A 19,602-nucleotide genomic window follows, 5' to 3' on the forward strand; every position below is an offset into this window, starting at 1 on the left:
TGTTTTATGGCTCTACTCTTGAAGACCAAGAAATACCCTAGAACAGAGGTCATCTCCTATGGTCAAACAAAGGTCACTGGTTTATAAAATATTAAGTTGTTCACTAAATTAGAAGATGTTTTCATTTAAAAGCTGAGTGTTTCATAAATACGTGACTTTCTAGGACAGACTGCATTTTTAAGTAATGGCTATAGAGATTATTTCCAGCTGTGCTGAAGTTAAGAACAGTAGAGTCTTCTTCCAGCTTTCTTACTTTAATCAGAATATCCCATAATACAGTAAGCCTGTATTATGGGATATTCTGTACCTGACTGGCTTTGGTTACAATAAAGAGAATTTTTGTAAACAGAGAAATACTACCTTCAGTATAATTGTCAAATGATAGGGTCCATGCCCTATCTATACTATGTGTTTATGACGGTATTTTATAGTGTTATATGCATTGGAGTATTTTTTTTTAAATCAAGGTTAGGATGCAAATGAAACTAAATATATATTCCATAATAAGAAGTTTCTCAGAAAGTCTTTACACTCAATTTGAGCCTTCCTGTTAAAGAGATATTTTCACACATAGCTATCCAAGGTGTGTCAGCAAGTGAGTGCATCTACTATTAAACAAATACTGGGACTCCCTTTTTGCTTGCTTCCTTTCACTTCCTGATGCATTCCAACGATGATATGGACTGAGTGGCAACAGAGATACCGTGTTTCCCCAAAAATACGTCCTACTCAGAAAGTAAGTCCTAGCTTGATTTTTACACGTGCCTAATATAAGCCCTACCCCCAAAGTAAGCCCTAATTAAGACCACACCCACTTCAGGGTGTACAGGTAAAAATTAAGCTAGGGTGGGGATGGAGGTGGGTGGAGCTGCCCTTACCTTTGGACAGTTGTAGCCAGGCCTTGCACACCTCAGCCCATTTCTTCTGCAGCTGGCAAGACTTTCCTGAAGGCCTCTGAAGCCAATAACAGAGCTGGGATCAATCCGGAGCTCTATTATTGGCTGCAGAGGCCTTCAGGAAAGCCTTGCTGGCCTTGCCAGATTAAGAAAGGCCTTTGATAGCAAAAAAAAAAAAAAGAGGCTGGGGAAGACACACGCAAGTGAGATGAGTCAGTGGATGACTTCGCCTCCCCCGAAAATAAGGCCTGGTGCCTTATAAGACACTGTCTTATTTTCAGAGAAACATGGGTACAGTTTAAGAATCTGTTTAGTGGCAAAGGACTACCTTTAAGTAATCGATCAACTCATAATAACAATGTAAATTACTTTTCCTGGCACCAATTTCTGTATAACACCACATGAATATAATTTAAAATTTCCCCATGGAAAAGATAATGAAACTTGCCTTTCAAAAGAGTTCATCTAAAAAATTAGTTTTAACGGGATTCAGTCTTTTTACTCACTGCTTTATAGATGCTCAACTATCTTGGAGAAAGCTGCATACAACAGCTTTCTATACATGGGTACATATATTTCTTACAATGACTCACTGTGAGAAACTATTTGAAAAAGTGTTCGCCTTATGCATTATTCTAACCTCATAGTCCACCTTGCTATGATTCACATGGTAAATGGCTTTCATATTTAAGGAAGTCTAATAATATCCATGTATCTAATATGTAAGCCTAGGATCATTTATATTTTCTAACTTATACATGTCATTTTCATTTGTGATATGGGCTTATTAATTGTATTACCAACATTTAATTTTATATGGCTGCTTTATTCATCATTTTGCCTTTCAATTAAACCCTTGCCTGCAAGGTCTTAAATTATTTTTTAAATCTTTTATTGAGATTGTATAATCCCTAAAATAGGCAATAAATAATAGATTGATATTATCTATATGCCTGGTAAAGGATGCAGACATACAAAATTTGATTTATGAGTATACATATATTCCTAAGACCTTCTATCTGTTTGCCTTTAAGGAAAAGAATCATGTGGTAAATCGTTATAATGCCCAAATTGAAATGCTATTTGTCGTCTTTATTAGAAGATCAGACCAGGATAGTTAAGAGTTGAACACAAGCGTCTGATCAAAGCTTGGCAATCTTCAAGCCATTATTGTAATGCATAGCTTTCCTTTCGCTAGTTCAATATGAATATTCATATTAAAGGCAATATTAGAGAAATCTTCATAACATCATAATTACTGGAATAAATAAGAAAGGATCTTGTAGAGACAGCGGAGGGGATACAGAAAAAAGCTTCCTTGTCAAAATATTATGGAATGTTTACTTAAATCTGACAATATTGCAATTTTAAAGCAGCAGAAGACAGAGCACTTGCAAAGTAAATAATGAAGACATGTAATGCAGCACAGTTTGATAGTTCAGACAGGAGAAAAGCAAAAACGTGAAGAGTCACCTTCTCCAATATCATTTTTCTCAGATGGGTGGGCTATAACCAGAGGTGGTATTCAGCTGATTTGGACCGGTTCTGTTGTACCAGTAGTGGAAATTTTGAGTAGTTTGGAGAACCAGCAAACACCACCTTTGGTTGGTCTCGCCCTCGCACCCCTGCTGTTCCCTGTCCTATATTTCTTTGTTATTTTAGCTCAGCTGATTCATGCAGCAGAGCAGATTGCCATGCCTCAGCTGAGATGAAAAAAAAACAGCTCAGCTCACCAGCGCTGACACAGTGGGTGATCTTTAAATGCTGCACGCGTGCAGGAGCCACACGTTAGGCACACGTGCGTTCAAAGCAAGTGTGTGCACACCCAAAATGCTCTCTCATAGAACAGGTAGGAAAAGATTTGGAATCCCCCCCAATGACTATAACCCACATGCTATCTGGAAATAATGGCAGCTCTAGTTTCAATACATTTGGAAGGCAGGAAATTGAGGAAGGCAGTAGTAAGGATGGTTCTATCAGGCCACTAGTTAAGATTAATTCTTCTAAATGGCAGAAGAATCAAGTACATAAATAGCAAAATAGCGTAACCTCAATATGCATAATAAATAACTTTATATCATAAGAATAACAACAAACAAACCTCATTGGCCTTCTCAGGGGTCCCTTTTGGCGTCTCATCTTCATGTTTGGGTGAAGAAGAAGCAGGCGAAGAAGGCAGCCTTCTATCCCGGTCTCTGTGCACGAGCTTGCTATTGGGTTCCTTCAGGGTCCGTTTCAACTCATTAATGCTGGCCTGGTGCTTTAGCAAAACATCTTCCGGTTTGTCTAAAAACTTTTGGGTGGAGAGGGGAAGGTAACTACTACGGTGAGGGTTAGAGGAAGGAGCATGAGTGGAGTGAGATGATTGACAGATGGGAGCTTCAGAGTGTTTAGAATTGGAGGCTTTATTGCCTAGAAGGTGAAGTCCCCGCATAATAGACAATGTAAATCATTCAGCCAATTTCAGGACTGGCCATCCAAATGGGTTTCAGTTCCCATCCTCCCATGGCCAAGGAGAGATGGAGTTCACTAAGGTTATTATCTAATCGATTGGGAGGTAAGAAGATTGGAGAAGACTGGCTTAGAAAGATCAAACTATTGAAATAGAGTCTTATCCTTTTGATTGTTCAGGATCAAAAAGCTGCCTCTTAAGAGTTACAGAGGCTTCCATTATTCTTTCTTATCTAAAGACATGAGATTCTGGAGTGCCTGTGAAGTCAGGATTCCATAATTCCAGAACTAGCAAGTCATGGACCAGGAGACAAATGGTGGGAAATGTGTTCTTAGCCAGTGTTCACCGTCCCCTATAGTAGTTTGTACATAGCTTTCTGAAGGAATAAAAAAAATATTTAAATTGGGCCAAAGTAAAATGCAAAACAGGAAAAAGAGTTCCAAACATAGTATACATGTTTGCTGAGTATAAACTTGGGTTTCAGGATCCGTACCAAAAAAAAAACCCTAATCCATTTCATATGTTTTTACTATGGCTAAGTGAAGCTTCACTTTCTTGGACAGTGTAAGCTAATTAAAAAAGAGGAAATATTCATATAATAATTCCTATCCATTATGTCTAATTCCCCTCATTCTAGACCAGAGGTGGTATTCAGCAGGTTCTGACCTGTTCTGGAGAACCGGTAGTGGAAATTTTGAGTAGTTCGGAGAACCAATAAATACCACCTCTGACTGGCCCTGCCCACATCTATTCTCTGCCTCCCGACTCCCAGCTGATTGGGAGGAAATGGGGATTTTGCAGTAACCTTCCCCTTAGTGGGGAGGGAATGGAGATTTTACAATATCATTCCCCTGCCACGCCCACCAAGCCATGTCACACCCAAGCCACACCCACAGAACCGGTTGTAAAAAAAATTTGAATCCCACCACTGCTCTAGACCAAGAGAGCGGGGAACTTCACAAGAGACAAAAAACAAGGAATGCACATCTCTGAAGCAGTTTGTCAATTGCCCCTTCACATAAAGCTAATGATGTAAATAAAGACTGTACAGGGGTTGCAATAAAACATGCAGAATTACTGGATGATGAGAAAATATGGAGGGAATAGCCAGCACTGAACTTCAGGTGCTTGGAGAATATCTATATGTCAGAAGTCTATGGAGCAGCCAGACTAATAATGAGAAATAGACATCTAGCATAGTAAACTCAGTTTGTAAATAAACTTCTTCATTCCGATTGTAGCTTGAATTTTGTTATTACTCAAATTTACTAAAATGAAAATAATAACTCTTATATGTAATTCAAAGGAATTGAAACTAATTACCAATTCTGCTGTAAAAACAAATAAAAATTTCCCAAGCTTTGATCTACTTGGTGGGAGCCATCTTCAGGTCATTAACTTTGTAAAACATTATAAACATGCTCATTGCTACATGGAAGATATTATGACCAGTTTTGGGGAGTGCTCCATTTTTCAAATAATCTAACAACGACATTCATAGCCTCATAAGGCTGATCATTAAAAAGAGGAAGTGGACAATAAAAGCAACTTTTTGATGTTGCTTTGTATATCTTGGCACTTTAGGCAATGATTAAATCTAAATCCCATTTTTAGTTTTGGCTTAAAGCTTTTAACATTCTGACCTGCAATTCACTTATGTAAATTTGTGTCAAGGCTATGTCTGCATCTTCAGAAAGTATCTCCTTCCTGAAAATATCAGGATCGGGAATGGGGGGGGGGGGGAGGAACAGGGATAATGGAATGCCATGAAAGAGCAAAAGAATCAGTTGGATGACAAAATAGTTATGATTTTCTAGCAAGCAAGTAGCTGAAGAACTCTAGCTTCTTGCTCACATGACAAAATGAATGGAAAATGCTGACTTAATGGGGTACAAGACGCAGCCTGTGTACCAAGGGGAAGATCCCCTCATTTCCACCTTGATCTGCATCTTGCATCCCGTTAGAAAGGGCCACATGTGTATGTTGGCATTTCTTAAAAGATGAAAACTAGGAATGCATTGATGAAAAACTAAAACATTCCAGAGAATACCTCCTGTTTGTGCCTTGGGGTGGTTTCTTGATCCGGCTGGTAGCAAAAAGAGGCGGGAGGGAGGGTAAATCAGTTAAGGGAACTCCTGTAATAGGCTACAATGTTGCCACAATTTTAATTCAGGTATCAAGAAAATGATAAATCTTTCATGCCACACACTTCCTATAAGAGGTTGTCACCATTTTTCTAGATGTAGGAAACCACTGCATGAATTGTATAGCATTGTATTAATCTATGTAGGTCTCATACCCTGCTTGATTTGTAATATGCATTTTGAATGAAATCTGCCAGCACACATACAAAAGGAGTCAGTTCTCCGTAAATGTTTTACAGAAGAGGAAGGACAGGACTTTGGCTGCTCAAGAAGACACATCTGCAAAGATTCAGCAGACATGGGCTCAATGGTGGGATTCAGCCGGTTCGGGTAAACCAGTTGTTAAATTGCTGGCTGGCCCCACCCCTTCCTGCCCTGCTCCTTCCAGGAGTCCCCATGCATCCCGTTTTTGCTCTCAGGAGACTGCAGGGAGGTCTACTAGGCCCAAAATGGAGCAGGGGGGGCGCCCCCCCATAGCCCATTTTTGCTCCCAGGAGGGGTGCAAGAGGCAGAGTGCTCCCTGTTACAGCCCCTGGTCATGCCCACCCAGCCAGTCATTAGGGCAGAGAACTGGTTGTTAAGTTATTTGAATCCCACCACTGCATGGACTGTATTCTTCACATATCTGTAGATTCTGTTTATTTATCCCTGACATTGTCAAAAGACGAACGATTAGGTATTGAAGCAATAGGACACTAGAAGAATCCTACTTGACAGAAGGGACAATGCTGCCTTTCCCAGAAAGGCTCTTTGTCAACTTGTGAAGACACTGTTTCTTAATCGAAAAAGCATCCATGATCACCTCAGTATCTGCAATGGAGCAGTGCATTGTCCTTGCTTATCCTTCTGCCTACAGTGAGGAAAATCAGGAAAATCCAGCTTTAAAAGCCCAAATTGGATTCACATATTTGATAAAGGGGAGACTATGCTTCTAACCACTGAGCCCTGGTGGCACAGTGGTTAGAATTACAGGCTAACTCTGCCCAGAGTCAGTTCAATCCTAATGGGGCTCGAGGTGAACTCAGCCTTCTATCCTTCCAAGGTCAGTAAAATGAGCACCCAGATTGTTGGGGAGAAGTATTCTAATAAATAGGATATAGTATAGTTAGAAAATATTAATAATATTACCATTGCTCGCCACAATGTTTTTGGTACCTCCTAGAAGAAAGCTAAGATGTTTACATATCAAGTGTAGAATCCAGCCTCCAAATGCAGATCAATACAATACAATACAATACAATACAATACAATACAATAGTAGAGTTGGAAGGGACCTTGGAGGTCTTCTAGTCCAACCCCCTGCCTAGGCAGGAAACCCTATACCGTTTCAGACAAATGGCTATCCAATATCTTCTTAAAGACTTCCAGTGTTGGGGCATTCACAACTTCTGGAGGCAAGCTGTTCCACTGATTAATTGTTCTAACTGTCAGGAAATTTCTCCTCAGTTCTAAGTTGCTTCTCTCCTTGATTAGTTTCCACCCATTGCTTCTTGTTCTACTCTCAGGTGCCTTGGAGAATAGTTTGACTCCCTCTTCTTTGTGGCAACCCCTGAGAGTATCAAGTATAGCATAGGTTTTGTACCAGGGATAAAATTCAGAAGGTTCTGATTTTGAGTAATTTGAAGAACCGGCAAATACCCCACCCCCATCTATTCTCTGCCTCCCGAGTACCAACTGATCGGGAGGAAATGGGGATTTTACAGTAACCTTCCCCTGGAGTAGGGTGGGAATGAAGATTTTGCAGTATCCTTCCCCTGCCACACCCACAAAGCCATGCCCACGTAACCAGTAGTAAAAAAAAAAAGAATTTCACCATTGTTTTGTACCTTTAACTCCTTGATTTTTGTTGGAGTAGTCACCTCTTCATCTTCAGATCTCGTCCTCCCCCTATACCTATCATCTTCTCTCTTGTCTGACTCTGTTCCATCGTGATTCTCACTCACGGAAGCTGGGCGGGAGAATTCTGCATAGGAGAGACGGAAAGAGAGAGAGAGGAAGAGAGAGAGAGAGAGCAGCCCTATTTTGTCCCATTGACTTTAGCTGAATACAAGAAAAGATGTTATTTCCAATGCTTTTAAATGCTCCTAAGACTAAAGATCCTGTGTTCAAGGATTCAAAAGCTCCTTTTGGGTCATGCCTTAGAGGTACATAACATGCAGTGCCATAAAACCAGCTTCTAAAAGTCAAATTTTAGTTTGATTCTTGTTCTGTATTCCTTAGATTCCTTAGAAGTGAATTCCTTGATAATCCTAAAATGTTTCTATTTATCTACTTGTTACACAGCATTTTGTACAACAATTGATTTGCACATTATTTAAATCAACCAAATGGGAGTGCTTTACATATGGTGGATAGAAGCAAGAAGTATGGCTTACTTCCTATATTTCAGACATACAAAACATCTATATCCCTTGAATTTTATGAATACTGCTGTTCTCTATACAAGTAGTTATAGATTTACAACCAAAATTGGGACCAGAATTTCAATTGCTAATGATACAGTCATTTAGTGAGTCATTATGTAACCAGACCCAATTTCATAACCATTTTACTGTAGTCACTAATCAGATTAACATGGTTAAGTGAATTACATTGTCTTTAAGTGAAGCTGGTTTTCACAATTGATTTTGCTTGTTGAATGCTAGCTGTGAATATCGTAAATTGGATCATGTGAGTACAAAATGCTGCAACTGTAACAAACGCGAGCTGGTTGTACCCAAATTGCAATCATACGGCTGCAAGGGTAGTGCAACAACCATAATTTTGAGGACAGGTTGCATGTCATTTTTCCTGTTGTAACTTTGAAGTGTCATGAAATGAACAATTGTAAATTGAGGAATTAAGAAGAGTGTTTTGCAAAAGATGATTCCATTTATCATGAATCAGACTCGCTATTTCACACTGGTAATACTGTTTCAGATGCAATAACAAATGCTCACAATAAACACTCTTTTTTAGTCTTTAAGTTGAAATACACTCATAGTTAAGTCTTTAAATCTTCTGAGGATATTGGCATCTCAACAGAAATCTGAATTCCATCTGTGGTTGATTTCTCAGTGTAAGAGAACAATATGCAGGAGAAAATCCAATTGCTAAGAGGAGGAACCTGGTGATTCTAAAGAAAGAGCTTTCAACAAGGGCTCCTTACATCTCTTTTTCATGCCTTGATAGCCCAGAAGAGATGGTGCCCCATGATGCCCATTTTAATATTGCTACCAAGGACGATGAGGTCACTTGCATGAAGCATGGAATACATGGTTGTTACTCTACCATGGCTATAAAAAAGGATAGAGGGAATGAGGCCATTTGTGGAATAGCGCCAATTTTCTCTCTGCTTTCACATTTGTTGATCTTCAAAGAAAAGAACCTGGAGTTCCTTTAGAGAATGTAATTTACAGACAGGAAACATCTGCCACCTACTTATAGAAAGTGAAGCTTTCTATGTCCAGAAAATTGTGAATAGAATTGTATCGGTCTGGAGAAGGAGAGGGGAATGCCTTTTAGCTTCTCTCTTGAGTGCTCTTTATTAAAAGAGTTGTGAACTTCAACATCGACTACATAATGAAAAAACTATGCTGATGAGAAGTTGTATGGGAAACTGTATCTTGTAGCTGCTGTGTATCATCTCTTGAAATTGATGTCTAATCACTGTTGGCGGGCTGGTTGCCCAAAAGAGAACCCATTCATTAATCAATATCTGCATTCTTTTTCTAGCTAGAATCAAAGAGAGTGCATATGTCTAAGTGACCTAACTGTATTGGGGGTATGGAGCAAAAATCCCAAAAAAGCATATTTCTAAAGCCTGGAAACTATTTGTTAACTTTCAATTGTCTCCTTGTGCTGGCAAAGGAGAGCAGGTCTCAATCAGAGAATTAATTATGGATAATCCATAGCTTGACACTGCGTTCATCTCTACAAGAAAAGCAACACCCTAGAATTGCTACCACATTTTCCTTTATGTAAAATGTAATTTACTATTGCCTCTTAGACTTATGTTAGAGTCAACAACCTATAAGTCTAGTCAATAATGAAATAAAACATCTACATCTGCTTATTTCAGGTCCTTGGGAAGGGCTCAATAGGTGGCAAAATGCCAAATCCAGTCTGAACATCTGGCTGGCTGAGAGAATAATTCATGCATTCAGATTCATACAATCATTTTCCCTGCTTCACTAGCAAGAATGTCAACAATATAAATTGAACTAAATAAATAAAACAATAGGGAAATGTTTGGCCACTTCCTTCTTCCCAAATACTTTTCTAGCATTCCAGTCTAGTTTACAGTCTTAGAATTTCTTACAAAAATTCCCATCCAAGTACCAAGCAGGTTCAATCTTCTTTGGCAAAAAAATAGCCAAAATCTACTAGGTAATGCCTTTTACAATCCATGCATGCTTTACTTATAGATCAACTGGAAGAATCCTTCCACGGCCCTCTGGAAAAAATGTTCAATGTCTCACCAGCAAAAAATAATAATATTAATGTGATACTCATCCTCCCACCCACCCAACCCCAATACATGGTTCCATCCTTTGAACAAAGCCTTCCCATACCCATCAGGGAACCAATCTCCCTCCCCCTCCCCAATTTGGGGCATACCTCCATCGAGGCTGCGAGACATGGTGTACCGTTTGCTGGAGGAGCGTTCAAAGTAAGGGGCAGGACGATCAATCAAAGCGCTGGCTTGCCGAGTTTGAGCCTGTGTTCGCCCACTGTAGCGGAATTTGGAGCCCATTACTAGGAAACCTTTTGGAGGAGGCTCAGGTGACACCAGCCTGCAGAAAGAAAATGGTAATGGGTAAAGATCCCTAACTTTTGAAGTTGTAAAATAGGTTTGAAATTTTCAGAGTGTGCTATAGATGGTCTCACCAGATAGTTCCCATGAGGAAGGGCTTGCCTATGGACTCATGGCTACAAAAATGGAATGGAATGGAATAGAATGGAATGGAGGGGAACAGAATATGGAAGGGACCTTGGAGGTCTTCTATTCCAGCCCCCTGTTCAAGGAGAACCTATACCATTTCAGATAACTGACTGTCTAGTCTCTTCTTAAAAATCTCCAGTGATATTCAATCACAAACACTCATTTTCCAGAAGACAAGCTGAGGCTCTGAAGGAATATGCAAAACATCTCCAATGTTTCCTTACTACTTCCTTCATGGAAGAAGGAAGCCCTTTACTTCCTAAAAAGAATTGATTGCTGTACTGCTTTCTTCTTTTCTGAGTGGGTTCACAGATTTCAACAGTAGTGCAAATCTAGTTACCTACTGTTTTGATTACCTAACAGATATTATAGGGAATAATGAAAGCACAGGACAGTGGCAATTAACTTTGAAGCATGATAATATGCCATTTATATAAATCACAATTTTAAATAATCAAGAAGGGGAAAAGGAAAGGCAGAGAGCCAGATGGGATTGAGAGGTGCCATGGTATACCAGGTCTACGCACATTAGGTTGGAAACTCATTAAGCCAATGCAAAGATCACCATTGCTACGTTCCATTTTGGAATGCTATTTTATTCAGCATTGGGTCAAATAATTGCAAGTGTTTTTTTCCATACAAGTACCATTAAATGAAATATATATATTAGAGCCAATCCTCCTAAAATAATTCAATATTCTCAACGACATAAATAAGTTTTATCTATCATTACAGTTATTATTAAGGACCACATTTTTAATGTAGCATTTGGAGTTTCCAATTAGTTTTTGAAGCCACAATTTTAATCTATCTTTCATTCTGCCTTGAAAAGATTTGAGCCCCTTTCAAACAGACTGAGATGATAGACATCTAGTTTGTGTTCCAAAATGCAGTAAAGAGAAACATTGCTTTTAAATGTTCCAAGAACTTGGGGCAAAAAAGCTGCAAAGTTTTCCTGTGGGTTAGTTTTATGAGTCTTCCAATTCTGATCATGATTATTGCAGTCTAATTTGATGCAGTCTAAAATTCTACTTCTTTGGTCATCTATTAATTTCTCTAAAAAGTCTAAAAAGCTCTTATGCCTCAAGGCAATATAACTACACAATGTCAGCTTCCTAGATCTCTATGATTCATTTTAAAAGCCTGTGTCTCCTTATCTCACTGATTGAATGGGCTTTCCACTCTTTAGAGCGGCTTATAACTTTTGTATCTATAAGGAAAGTTATATGTAGCAGACCCTCTTCTTTCAATTTCACTGATAATCTATGGCCAAATGGTATGCGACATTAAAAATTCTTACTATCCCATTAAGATACAAAATAGCATACAAAATAGCAGGAAAGTTTATTTCAGGCTAAACAATTTTTGTGTTTCAGAATCAGAAGCTTATCAAGAGGATAGTAATAAAGACTATTTGAAAAAAAAAGAAAAAGAAATTGCTGGAGTAGCAGTTGCTCAGTAAATCAGACTCTATACCTTAAGACTAAACTTTTATGCAAGGAGTTATCTAGCTTTTCCCTTTTTCTTCTTTTCATAATAATTCTATTAAAATTGACAATAGAAAGGTAAAAGATTAATACAAACTAAGAAAAATTTAAAAAATAAAGAAAAAGCAGAGATAGAAAAAGCAAAAAGAATACATATATAAGACAATTCCCCACTTCCTCCAAACAAGCCTTCAAATACATCCCTTTTATAAACCAACATTACTAAGAAATAAAGCAAAAGAAATATATCCCCATATATAAATAGAGTCCTGACCATTTTTTTTTTTTTTTTTGCATTTATAGCTACCAGGAACCACAACACATATATTTTAATCCTGGTCAAATAAGTTCACTTTATATTCTTTTTGTTTACTTTTTAAAGGTTGATCTTTAATCCCATCAAATAAAGTTCTGCAAGTTGATTTCCTATCATTTTCTCTTCGTTTTCTTTCCTTTCCAGCTTCAGCAATTTAGCGTCTTTGTAAATCCAAAATAAGAAAAGCTTTTCAAATCATTCTTCTGATTTATTATTTGTATGTCCCATTTAGTTATTAATACATTGGCTGTTTCAAATTATTTATCATGGTATCTTTTTCCATACCACTCTTGTAGTCTGGCACTTTTACACCCATTTTCATATCCATATTGAAATTAGTCTGTTTTACCTAGCAAAATCTGTTCCTCTTCTATAGCCTCTGTTATATCCATTTTTATAGCATCAAACAATATTGCAAGTAAATTGTGAGTAGATTGTTCCCAAGCAGCCTTAATTTCTTCCATAGTCAAATAATATTGCTTTACTGGATTTAATGGGCATCTCCTCTTTTAATTGTGATCTTTAGTTCTCTCTGGTTCCCTCAAGTCAATCTTCAAAGTGCCCTATCATATGTTTATTTTCCAATCAACAAAACTTTCTCACAGGAGAATTTCTTACGATTAATTTTAAAATCTTATCATATTCTTTTATAAAATGTTAAACATCTCATAGGAAATATTTCTTCAAATCCATTTAGTCCTTTAACTTGCCAAAATCAACATTCTCATCCCTTTTTCCTGTTGTTCAAAAAGTTAGTTTTTCTTTTTAATCCTTAAAGCTACATAAAATTTCCTTCATCTAGAGTAGAAAGAAACTCTCCTGGCACTATGAACATCATTCTCACAGGTTCTTAAGAACCAGAAAATCATTAGTAATCAACTTCCTAGAGTATTCCTAGAGTAGTTCTGCCTCCTAGAGGGTGGAACAAGAAGCAATGGTTGGAAACTAATCAAGGAGAGAAGCAACTTAGAACTGAGGAGAAACTTCCTGACAGTTAGAACAATTAATCAGTGGAACAGCTTGCCTCCAGAAGTTGTGAATGCCCCAACACTGGAAGTCCTTAAGAAGATGTTGGATAGCCATTTGTCTGAAATGGTGTAGGGTTTCCTGCCTAGGCAGGGGGTTGGACTAGAAGACCTCCAAGGTCCCTTCCAACTCTGCTATTGTATTGTATTGTATTTAAGAGAGGAAGTAGAGGAATACAGTGTCCATTTGAAGGTGCCAAACCACAACTAAGGCAAGGTGATTTCTCCCCCCCCACCAGCTGCAAAGCTCTCAAACCCTTTGGAGATCACAATTTTACAATTTCTTTGCAGAGCCTCTGAATGGAGCAAAGATATAGATAATCTAGCACTCTCTTTGATCTGGATAAATGTTCCAAGAATATATATAATAGAGATATATCTCTTGCTTTATTGTCACGTTGATGGATTCTTCTGTTTTCAAACTTTATCTTTTGCCAATTCATCAAATTGGTACAAAACATATAGGATTTTACATTTTAGTTGCAATTGTTGCAAGAGAAATCAAACCATTCAATTAGTAAACATAATTATTGTCTAAGTAATACAACTGACCACCAGCATGCTAAACAACTCTATGAGCCACACAAGACAAATACAATATATGTAATCTTTCTAAAGTAGCAAACTGGACTTAGTTCAATAAAGGGTGCTTTGAAAACAAATAGTTTATATTCATTTCTCCCAAATGCTCTCTCCTTTTCTTTCCTAGAAAGGGATTTGGAACAAAGGCCACATTTGCACATAGGTCTCATTTGAACCCATTATACTGGTTGTGTTTGCTGACATCTGCTGACCCAGCTCCTTGGGGGAAGATAATTTATATTTCTATAAATATATCCACTGTTGTAGCCTGTGCTAATATGAGAGCATCTGCTTTCAAACATCTGTTATTTTATCAACACAAATATGGAGTTTGTATAAAGCTGTGAAGGAAGTTTTAAAAATTAGATTCAAAATCTTAAAATTACTCTATACACCAAGCAGGAACATCACACCATGCAATAAAGATTGTGTGCCATCAGATTGTTTTCAACTCCTAGTGACCTCATAGATGCCTTTTAAAAAGTACTATCCATGCAGGGTTTCGTTTTCCTTTTTCTTTTTAGCAAAAACATAGAAATGGTTTATCATTAACTTCTTCTAGGATGTTTTTGAAACTTCCCAGTCTAGGCAACAGCCCTGCTATTCACTGAAGATCTTTCATCTTGTCTGATCTGATTCTGCTTAATTCCTGAACCAAGTTAATGCCAACCAGATATTACCACCTGCTGAAACAGAATAACTGAGCTGAAAAGTAAAAGATGTAATTATAGGACAGACAGGGCCATACGTCTGTCAGATATAAATGAGTTGGATATAAATAAGTTGGATATAAATGAGTTGGATGACTCTTACTACTTTGCCACATTGCTCTTGAAATAACTAAGTTTAATTCTTGGCTAGGAGAACATTATCAAGTTCAAATCTAGTCCAATTACGCAGTCATTTGTTTACAGCTCCCATAATATCTCTATATGTTTGCTGCCAAATTACAACACTGATAAAATGAAAAAAAAATTACTGAATATGTTGCAATGTGTCTGGTTGAAAATTTTCTTGGTGGGAATCTGTGTAAAGGAGCTCAAAGGAGCTTCCATTGGGATCTAATACAGGGATGTCCTAGAAAGGATCTGAAGTTCCACACTCACATTTCTCAATTTTATTTGTAACATTTCACTACAGACTCTCAAACTCTTTTTAATTTTCCTTTTTTCTCACCTGAAAAAAGTGTGATGTTCAATGCAAACCTTCCAGAGTCTCTTAGCTGAGCGATGGTTGGGCAGCTTGAAACCAATGGTACTCTCAAACTGCTCATACTGAAAACACAGGGGAAGGGGGGGGGGGAAACAAAAAACGAGAATCGTCAGTCAACTACAAACTGTGCCACTAGGAATATCACGAGGCTCTCTGTGCTTCTCCACATGCATGCCTGTGTCCATGTGCTTTTTTCTTGTACCCAAAATGGGAGGAAAGCATGTCATTACCTAAATCATTCTCCCAAATGCAGTACGTTCACTACACCTCTTCAGAGAACTGGGCAAATTTGCTGTCAAAACAATAGCAATTGATTGCGGTAGAGGCTGCAGAACCCAGTAAACATTGGAATCAAGGAGAGTGACAGCAACAAGTAAACGGGATGCAGAGAAAAAGGAAAATGATCAATAAAGTTGTCTAGTTCTCCCAGTGGTAGACAAATAAAATAAAGACAGAGCTCTCGAGGAGTTCACAACTCTTCTCAGGTCCTTATTTTCCTTTGAGTAGAAGAAACAAGCCTGTCACAAATTTAATGGCCCAACACTGTAAAAAGGTGGCTTCACGAATGAAAGGTGGCTTCCTTTAAGTCCCCAAAGGACAGCAGGCTGATCCTCCCTACAATTCTTTAGTTTCTTTTGCTTCCTAGGGAATGGAGTCTTGTACATGACAAGGTTTATAAATAATCATATAACGGACCTAATTTCTTGCAAACTACTGACAAGTGTTTCTCCAATGGGAATATCAATCTCAAGGAAGATCCACTGGCTATTCCCACCAGTCCAAAAGCCATTATTTGCTAGGCATTCAATCTTCCTGGCAGTCACCATGGAAATAGTTGTGGAGGCACAGAGGAAGCCCAGCAACTGAATGAGAAGAGCAGTTCTACTGCAGGCCAATCAGAGCCTGGAAGTAGGTGCTGCTTCCAGATGAACCAAAATGTTTGCTGGAGAAGGGACAGGAAGGTTTCACTGTGTTTTCCAGTGGAAATTCTCATTTCCATATGGTCACCGTAATCAGGCTTTAGCTTGCATTAGTAGCAGGCTGTTACTGAGATAGAGGCTCCCTTGGAAGGATTCACTCTCTAAAAAAGTGAGCATCTCAGCACCAGGATAATGTGTAGATGAGCTCACTGAAGTACAGACATCATGATCTAGTTCTAATCTACATATGATCACTTGTTACTACTTTTTTTGAGGTTAATTACTCCTGCCCAATATAAAATAAATCACAAAAACTGGAGTGGTTGGCATTATTCCCTTATGCCAAACACACAAGAACCTTTTCTTCATAAATGAAAATCTTCATAATGAATTCAAAAGGAAGGAAAGGAAGCGCTCCTCAGCCTCTACCAGGAAAGTAGATATCACGGGAAGGAAAAGAATGTAGAGCAACTTTTATGGTATTTTTTTCCTCCTATGTTTGGAATAAATTAAGAGAAAAGAAAATCTTTTATCCTAAGTTCTGACCATATGCAGAAAGGCAACATGTAGATTATATTTTCATTCTACTCTACACTTAAAAAAAGCAGAGGCATAAGCAGTGGCACCCAAAATGAATGACTTCCTATTAAGCCAATCTGAAATCTGCTGACACAGCTGATTAAAAAAATCATTCAGATGATCAACAGGATTTGTTTTTTATTTAGTAGAAAATACTAAACATGTTCTCTCTTTCCTTTATTCACTCTCTTTTTAATTTTTCTTCTTCTTTGTGGAAATGCTTACCTCACCAGGTCGAATTTTAATGTAGAAGTTACTTCTTTTGTATGAAATCTTGAGGATCTTGGGCCAGGCAAAACGGTTTATTCTCAGCCTGTCCCTATATATGAGAAGGCCATTGGCACAAACACCCAGCATGATGTCAATGCCTTCTGAATCCTGGGCAAAAGAGGAAAACATCAATACATAGAAATCTTCCAGTACAAAGCATTTTTAAACAGGCAAGAAACTAAGATTAATACATGGGGCAAGGACAAATCAGCACATTTCCCACTTAAATACCAAGCGGGCCACTGTTTACCTCCCACCTAAGGTAGGATTATCATACATTAAAAACTAGAGGAAGAAAGTACTAGCTGATCCTTAAAAAGTTTGAGAGCTATGGATTTTACTAAGACCATCTGGAAAAAAGTATCAGGGATACCTTATCTTTCCTTGGAATGGGGCATTAAACTGATTGACGTACATTTTTTATAATTTCAAATGCTTGAAGCTTTATGTGGCTGCTTCTATTAATTTCCAGACATAGCTGCACAGTTCCACTAAGTACAATGCTCTTCTAAAGCAGCTTTCCCACTATGGGTCCTTTACCAACTGTGTATAAATCTCTCAGTTTATAACCATCCACGAAGGAACAAGGAAAGGATATATAGGTTTTAGAACCTGGTCTTTTATTAATATTACAAAACAATTTTTGGGGGCTAGGAAAAAGCAAGAGCTCATGGCACAAGTCCATCAACCGTTACTGCTCCTGACCTACAATACTGGAGGTATTTTGGCTTGTGTCTTAATTCTACAGATAGCATTCAATGAATTCTGGCAAGGGCTATTAAAACTGTTGCAGAATGTTAACAGACACACATTCACAATTGTGAATTTTCTCTTTTAGTAGCTTCTCCATTTCTTATAACATGAAGAGTGTTTGTTAGATAACATTTTGATGAACTTTTTGTGCTTCAACACTTCTGCTACTTTTGTAGTTTAACTCCATTAAAGAATAAAAGTTATCCAATGATCATTGTGCTAAAATAACAGTGTGGAGGACAGGCTTTATATTATTTCAATAATTATATGTGCTGTCAGTCACTAATGGGAAATGGCTTCAAAATTAACTTCTTTGTTGCGGAGCAAAAAATAAGGGAACAATGCAATAACTAATACAGAAAGGAAAGAAAGAAAAGCTAAGGAACTTGAAAGGACAGAAAGTATAAAATATGCAAAGAATAAATGAAGAGATTCCATAATAGGACTTTATCAAATAAAGTATATGTTTCTAGGTTTCTCTTTAAATCTTGCGTAATCCCCCCCTACACACACACACTTTTCAGTCCATTCTTACTGAAAATATTGCACAGCATGGTTGCAAAATACCACAACCTATTAAAAAAATTGAATTTAAATTTCATTTTCTAAATGTTTGTTCCTAGATGTCAACATAGCTATCCCTATGATAGCAACCATACAATTTAATTATAAATGAACCAATGTCTTCTACAGAATTTGTCAGAAGACAAAATAACATCTGAAATGAAAGAACGCATAGGAATAAGTGGATGCTACATAGTTTAAGCAAGTTTTAAAAAGGAGTGAATATTGCCTCAGAATAGTCCAGGGTTTCTTTCACTTATGTGCCCTCAAAACTCTACCTTTTCACTAAGAATACCTTAGCATGATGCAAGTCAACTCCATACATAGAAAGTTTCTTGGCATTCTCCAGGAAGTGAATCTCTGCCTCGCCAGGTGTCATGCCCCTTTAGAAGAAAAATAAGACAGAAACGGAAGCAATTAAAAAGAAAAAGAAAATTATACACAGTTTGATGAGCAAAAGGCTGACATTTGTTTAAAAGGCTTTTTTATGACAAATATAGGAAAATATAGGTTATGCAAATCTTTCCAAAACTTGTTTGCTCTTGATATAAGCAGTAGTAGGGGAAAAAACCTTATTCACCGGTAAGTCTTATGCAGCTCCATAATACGCTCTTCCAATTCTCTGGTCTGATTTGGAGCAAAACGTAGTTCACCAACATAATTGCCAACATGCTCTTCAGTATCATAATCCCCCAGTTCAGCTTGTACAGCATAGGAACCTAACAGTGCATGTGTTACAAAAGAACATGGTAGACGTCCGCTGATAATATCTGCTCGAAGTTGCAGGCACAAGTAATACCTAAGGAGAGGTAGAGGTCATAAAGTTGAAATGTCCATGAAAAAAACAAACAGCTGAGGGATGATCATGTTTCCAGACAAGCCTGTTTAACTAGTAATCCACCATTAATTACAGCATGTCCATTTTACACAACAGTCTTCTGGGGAATCTGATAAACTTAGCAATTGGAATTTTGAATTTTAATAACTTAAACTTGGGAATCTGCTTGAAGTGAGGGATAGCCAACAAAGCTCACCAGAAACTTGATGAACATCCAGCTTTAATTAATCTCATGTGACTAAAAAAACTGTACCATTTAAGTAAGGCTACAATACTCAAGTGATGGATTATTAACCTTCAACAAGGAAATACACAGAATTAATGCTACAATGAAGGCTTTTTGCAAAACAAGTTACCTTCATTTGGCAGTCAAATAGGAAACAGCACCAAGGTCTCTGATCCAAACTTTCCCTCCTCTTCAATGCCAAGAATGCAAATGATTATTAGGACAAGGGGCAGAGTGGCTCCTGTGGTTAGAAGGCTATGCTCATGATTGGCAGGCTCATGCTCGAGACCCAGTTAATGCCATGGGACAGGGTGAGTTCCCTTCACTCACTCCAGCTCCTGCTGATCCAGCACTTTGAAAGGAGGAGACCACATAGATGGGTACCATTTAACAGGGACATGAAAGAAGCCCCCA

The 19,602-nt window shown here is 37.9% G+C and overlaps 1 protein-coding gene across 10 annotated transcripts in view; it reads right to left on the minus strand.

Moving 5' to 3' along the window:
- The window catches only part of EPB41L1 (erythrocyte membrane protein band 4.1 like 1), a 212,276-nt gene that overhangs the window by 22,468 nt on the left and 170,206 nt on the right, over positions 1–19,602 (minus strand). For 8 of the 10 annotated variants that reach the window (XM_081947589.1, XM_081947588.1, XM_081947581.1 and 5 more), the window contains 7 exons: positions 18,705–18,923; positions 18,420–18,507; positions 16,763–16,915; positions 15,003–15,100; positions 10,092–10,267; positions 7,319–7,455; positions 2,998–3,189 (listed from right to left, as the gene is read on the minus strand). In XM_081947589.1, the coding sequence (XP_081803715.1) occupies positions 2,998–3,189; positions 7,319–7,455; positions 10,092–10,267; positions 15,003–15,100; positions 16,763–16,915; positions 18,420–18,507; positions 18,705–18,923 (1,063 nt within the window). The remainder of the gene's footprint in view (positions 1–2,997; positions 3,190–7,318; positions 7,456–10,091; positions 10,268–15,002; positions 15,101–16,762; positions 16,916–18,419; positions 18,508–18,704; positions 18,924–19,602) is intronic. The other 2 variants (XM_081947582.1, XM_081947591.1) reach the window with 1 other exon arrangement.

Source organism: Natrix helvetica (assembly GCF_964273705.1).
Source record: "Natrix helvetica genome assembly, chromosome: 3".
NCBI classification, from domain to species: Eukaryota; Metazoa; Chordata; class Lepidosauria; order Squamata; family Natricidae; genus Natrix; species Natrix helvetica.